Here is a 6,467-nt window from a genome sequence, read left to right as displayed (position 1 = left end):
TAAAAGCCACCGGGTTTAATACCTACATATTCTAGAATCAGAACCAAAACAATGGACTGATCTTACGTACATTCTCTATAAGATCAGGAGTTGAGAAACGGAGAAGGATCACACACAAGCATTGTTTGGAAGAAAAGGGAACTGCTGGAGATTTTTATAAATATAGATTATTATTATTATGAATAATACTGCTAATTTAACCGGAAAGGTATTCAGGTTGTAGGGTATTCCGGTGGCAACTACCGGAATAGACACAGATCATCCACGTTATTTTCCCAGCTGATTGATATTCTAGCGACGACCTAATTACTAGTAGTTTTACGACGCAGCTCAACATGCAGACATACATCTGTGACACTCGGCATCATTATACAACATCAAGGGCACTTCGGTTTGCCCTTGGAGTTCTTCATGTCCCTGTAGCAAGGGCACTCGTGCTTGTTCCCATAAGTCCCAGATGGCACGCACTTGCACTTTTCACAGCAAATTCCACAGTACTTCAAGCACCGGTCTTTAATTCCTGCTTTGGAGCACCTCACTGAGCACTTTGAGTCACAGAATCCTATTTTGTAAGGCCATACACCATAAATTAACAGCTAGTTTTACTAAATATGTATTAGAAACAAAACAAAGAAGCAAAAAGACAAATCCAACTCATATAATTATACCCGAGGCAGCCACTGTGACCTCAAACAAAGAGGAACTGAAAACAAGGCACAGAAGAAAAATAGCTGCAAAAACAGGCTTCATTTCTGTTGTATGATCTGAAAGTATGTATGGGAATTCTCTCTATATAGCAGAAAATTTAACAAAGACCTGTATACGAGATTTTCCCAGGGAGGAGTTGATATGAAAGAGCTTGGGTATAATACAGGGTATTTATAGGGCCAAATAAGGGTAGGTGAGAGGTCAGGAAAGTGCTTGATTCTATAGAATTTTTTTTTAAGAAAACAAATTACAGACTGTCATGGGGTTTTGGTGAAGGAAGCATCCAGGGTGGATTAATGCTTTCCAGTTTCCAGAATCTTTAAAGCAATGGGCAGATCACCATGATGACGACCAATCTTATTACATGCAACAATGACTGTAATTTAAAGGGTTCTTCCTTGTTTTCCCAGTAACTGCTTTGCTTAAGTGGCATCCATCCATTTGTGTTTCTTACTTGCTGACTACTGACACTCCTTATTTCGGGCTTGCTTATTTCCAAGATATTACGTGTAGCCTGTATCGAGTGATTGTCATTTCTGACTTGGAGTTTGATCCAAGGATAAAAGATCGGTTCATTAATTGAGTTTAGTTTCTATTATTTTTTTAAATAATATGACTTGAGTTTGAAAGAGTTTAATTTTTTCTAATTTAAATTAATATTTTTATGATAAAAGCTTGGGTTATGAATTCGTGTTAATATTAAAAATAAAAAAATATTATTTTAATATATTTTTAAATAATTTTTTTAAAAAATTAACTATACTTATGCTTCCATACATGGATGAATTTTCAGTAGTTTTTGTTTTTTTAACATGTTTTATTTAAGAAAAATTAATTGATGTTATTTTTAGTATTTTTTAATAATTTTAATATATCAATATTAAAAAATAAAAAAATATAATATATTTTTAAATAAAAAATATTATTTAAAAATATCATTTCTGTAATATTAAACATACCCTATATTGTTGTGTTAAAATGTTATTCTTTATATTAACTTATCAATTTTTTTGTCAAATTGATGTTAATTTTTATTAGTTTAATCTAGTCATGAGTTAATAAAATCTTATTAAATCAATATTTTTTTATTTAAATTAAAACCAGACACAAGTGTGGTGTCAGAATTCAATTCACAGGTTTTTCAAATCATTCTATTAATTAAATCAGACTACTTGGATCTCACCAAATAATGGCTGTTCGTGAAGCTTTCGCTTTATCTGCTGCTTCTCCTGTATATTTAATCCTTTCTCTTTAACAGAAATCAAGGCAAATGATGGCTGATCGATGGGAATAGCTTAATGTTTGAGACATAGTTTTTATGGAGCAAATGTGAAAGTGCACTACTCCTAAGCATAGAATTTATTAATTACCAACCTACTATGGAGCCTCCCATGGTGTTGATAATGCAGAAGAAACAAGTATGGGCTCCACGAAGCACAACTGTAAAAGCTATCTGAAAATCACGTTGTATTTGTACATGAAAATCTTTTTTATTCAGGTGAGGCAGGTGTTTGTTTTCCATTGCAGGAGACTTGGTAACATGGTTTAATCTGTTTTTTTTTTAAATTTAAAAAAAAAATTATTTTTTATTTTTATTAAAATTTAATATAATTTATATATTTTGGATCATTGTAATATGTTAATATTAAAAATAATTTTTTAAAAATAAAAAAAATCATTAACATATATTTTACTATGAAAAGTTATTTAAAAAGTAATCGCTACTACACTACCAAACATATTTTTAAATTAAAAAATAAAATATTATATTTTTTATATATTTTTAAATAATTTTGATATATATTAAAAAATAAAAATATTATTTTAATATATTTTTAATTAAAAAAATACTTTTAAAAACTGTCATTTATCACAGTACCAAACCATATAAAATCTGAACATTGATTGCTTTGACAGTGAGATGTTATCCAAGTTTCCCTGTGGGAAAATAGTGGCCTAGTTTAGAGGCTCTTTTAAACCTTATAACGTATTTCTTAATTTTATCGAAAGAATTAATTTTATTTATTTTTGTTTCTAAAAACACAGTTGCTTTGTCTTGTTATTAAATAATAGAAACCCTCTTTTCCAATTACTTTAGAGATAAATGATTTTCATATCTTTATTTTTATTTTTCTAATCAAACATATTCGTATTTATTTTATATCGATGGATGGATAGGTGATTAATCCAAGGCCTTTCCTAGCACCGACGGTAGCTTTTAGGACTCTCGAGAAGGTAGGAAAAAGAGGGGTGACAGGAAAGGGTAAACGAAAACTCCAACGATCTGCGCAGATGCGATGCAACATTAAAGAAGCATGGCCCTTTCTATTTCTAGAGCATGACATGTCATGTGAATTATACGTTATAACAAGAAAGTTGTTTCCACCTCCTAATTTACTATATATTTTGCGTTCTTGACCATTTTTGTGAATTTTCCTTTGTTCTTGAATGATTCCCATGCTTGAATGTAAAACACTTCCTTATTTTAGACGAGCACGTGGATTTGTTTTCTATATATATATATATATAACCTGATTGTAACTCATTTGATCTCTTCCTTGCTGTGTTCCTCTGACTTTGTCTAGACCTAGGAGCCACTTTATTTCTATGATTCTATTGAAAAACTGGTTTAATGACCTAAAGCACTCACGCATCATCTAGGTTGATGAGAATAACAGAAGCAAAAACAGCATCCAGCGTTGAAAAAGAAAAGAAAAGAAACCTAATCTCAGTGCCGATCAAACAAGCTCGGTAGCTAGCACAGCACACACTAAGAAATTTTCACCTAATCTCACCAATCAAACAAATTGCAGCTGTAAAGCTGAAAGAAGCATGCCTGTGATTGTTACGTTCAAAGCCTCTCATCACTCCCCTGATGAATGACTGACCCACCCATCATAAAAGCAAATTGTATGTGAATTGTGTGACCCTATAATAGTTTTGTGTCCTTGAAAGTTCGAGGAAATGTAAAGCAAGTTGAGTTTCCACTGCTCGGTTGATGAATGATGAAAAGATTTTTTAAGGAACAGTAATGTTCCTATTGCGTAAAATAATATCATTTCATGATTTGCTGTCTTTTTGGAAGCTGGCCTGAATGGCCGAAGCCCGTTGCGTTGTTGGAAACATGGTCTCACAGTGAACACGGCTTGGTCTAAAGAAAGGAGTGAATAAAAATAAAAAATAAAAATAATAATAGAGGTCCCGAACCAAAGGCTAAATACTTTAGATTAAGCCCACAAATGATAATTATTAGCAGGACCCCGTTATTTTGATGACTGAGGAATTTTCACCGGCTCTTGATAAGTTGTTTTTTTCATGTTTTAATTTTTCATTGTAAAATATTTTTCTATTAAACCAATTCTTTTTAGTGAGTTAAATATGAAAAACAAGGAAATTATTTTTTAGCAATGTAAAATAACACACCGAAATGATTTATTTTATAAAATAAAAATATATTATTTTATTCTTAGAGATTTATTTTTTTATCTGATTAGTTTTTGAATTGATATGCGAGTCAAGTTACAGTATAACAATAATTGGAGTCGTGATTCTAGAATCTAAAACTCCCGATGGAAGTGGAGTTCATGGAAAGAGAACCCTTTTGCAATACTATCCCAGACAAGCCATCTGACTGTGGAGGAGATTCCAGAGTCCCAAAAGTGCCACAAAGAGACAAACTCTCCTTTCAGGATAAAGTTTTTAGGGGCTAAAACCCCTTTTCCTTGCGTGAAAAAAACTGATATGATGGGGAATCAGTTGGTCATGACTGAGTTCGAGAATGGGAATCGCATCTTGCCAAAACCTTCAGTGATCTGTTTGTCCAGGGGGCGATTCTCTGGTCATTAAATTGTTAGGGAAACACATAATGTACTCAGATGAAGATTCGTTTGAATTCTATGGCAACTCACGGGTGTTTTTGACTTGATGGACGCCGGGCATGGATATTTCATGGTGAAATTTGATCCGGAGTATGATAGGTTGAAAGTGGTCAATGGACGTCCTTGGATTTTACGATAAAAGAGATCACACTCTAGTCTCTGTCAGAATTCTAGATCTTAATGTGGTGTCTTCTGACGAGAGATTTCTTTTAGACCTAGCCACAACACTAGGCACTCTATCAAAAGATTCAAAGCTGATTTCAACACCTTGAATATGGAGATGGGACAATTTGCAAGGATATGCATAGAAATAGATTTAAATATTCCAGTGGTGGGGAAAGTATGGATTAGAGACCACCGGTACAAGGTGGAATACGAGGGCCTGCGTATTATTTGTGGTAGATGTGGGTGTTATTGCCATCATGGGAGATCCTGCCCCTGAGACAACAACAATGACTCGCCGGAAAAAATGTCTGGAAGGGATGGTACAACGGCGATTGAGAAAAACCATAAGAGTGCAGTAAGTCCAGATAATCCTGCAAAAGAAGCTGTGTAGTTATGTGAGTCCGAATTTCATGGAGAATGGTAGTGGTTTCTCGCAACGGAAAATCCAATTCAATGAGTGAAGGGGATTCAGTTACGGAAATATATACTACTAAGATTAACAATAAATATGCAGTTCTTGGGTCATCTAATGATAAGTCAGATGGGCTTCAGAGGGATCATGGGCCTGATAGTGCAGGCCTTAATGGGGGTTTGATGTGGGTCTGAGGCCTACCTTTGTTCAAGGAGAGCCGAGTGGATCGAAGAATATAGCAGGCCCGAAACATCTAATTACCACAAAGAAATTCCATAAAAAGAAAAGAACTAGACAGGAAGCGCTGGTTCTATAGCCAACAAGGGGTGCCGGGCAAGTCAAGGGAAGAGGAGTTCAGAAGGGTCTTTATATGGGCAATGACAGGGAGAGCTTGAGGAATTCGGCACATTTTATATTTAACCTTAGTATTATCGATGCGATGCATGTTCTTACAACAGGCGCTGCTCTAGCGAATAATATGAGCATGAGCAATTATATTCAATAGAAACACTTTCGGTAATGTTCTCAGAAATAAAAGAAGGCTAGAAGTTAGATTGAAGGCAGTTTATAAATGCTTGGAATCTCCTCCAACAGAGTGCCTGGCTTCCTTTGGGAGATCCCTGCAATGCGAATATAACAAGGTACTTTGTCAGGAGGAACTCTTATGGTATCAGAATTCGAGAGAAAAATGGGTCAAGTTTGGGGACAAGAAAACAAAATTCTTCCGCATAGTGGTTGCAGCTCGTAGGTAGAGAAACCGAGTGAGTAGTTTATTTCTATCTAATTGAGGCTGGTGCACAGAGGATAGCGTGTTGCAGAATAAGGCACTTAACTTTTATAAATCCCTGGTTTGCACTAATGTTAAGTGTGTTAGAGAGTGGTTTGCACTAATGTTGAGTGTGGTTGGAGATGTTGTCCGGAAGCTAGTGAAAGAAGCCTTTGTTTCTGGCAGTTTTGATCCTCAATCAGTGGAGACTCTAATTTTCCTAATTCCTAAAGAGGATAATCCCACTTATATGAAGCAGTTTCGCCCAATAAGTCTGTGATGTGATCTATAAACTTATTACCAAAGTCCTGGTGAACCGGCTTCAACCTTTCTGAGACAGTTTGATTGGCCCACTTCAAAGTAGCTTTGTTCCTGGCAGAGGAACATCTGATAATGCTCTAATTGCTCAGAAGATAATGCATTTTATGCACAGGTCCAAGAGTAAACAAGGGTCTCTAGCTGCGAAGATGGACTTGGAAAAAGCCCATGATAGGGTCGAGTGGGATTTCTTGCAAGCCACGCTTATGGAATTTGATTT

The 6,467-nt window shown here is 34.9% G+C and overlaps 1 protein-coding gene across 1 annotated transcript; it reads right to left on the bottom strand.

The window, feature by feature from the left end:
* LOC105128880 (peamaclein-like) lies at window positions 1-860 on the bottom strand. The gene is made up of 2 exons (XM_011030728.1): window positions 669-860; window positions 1-562 (listed from the first exon to the last, which is right to left on the bottom strand). Exons 1-2 carry the CDS (start codon window positions 748-750, stop codon window positions 378-380), a joined length of 267 nt encoding a protein of 88 aa, XP_011029030.1. The 5' UTR covers window positions 751-860; the 3' UTR covers window positions 1-377.
* Window positions 861-6,467: the final 5,607 nt, after the last annotated feature.

The sequence above is a fragment of the Populus euphratica genome, unplaced genomic scaffold, assembly GCF_000495115.2.
Source record: "Populus euphratica unplaced genomic scaffold, PopEup_1.0 scaffold2.1, whole genome shotgun sequence".
Classification (NCBI taxonomy): Eukaryota; Viridiplantae; Streptophyta; class Magnoliopsida; order Malpighiales; family Salicaceae; genus Populus; species Populus euphratica.
The sequence above is the reverse complement of the archived record's forward strand: the minus strand, read 5'-3'. Positions and strand labels throughout refer to the sequence as shown.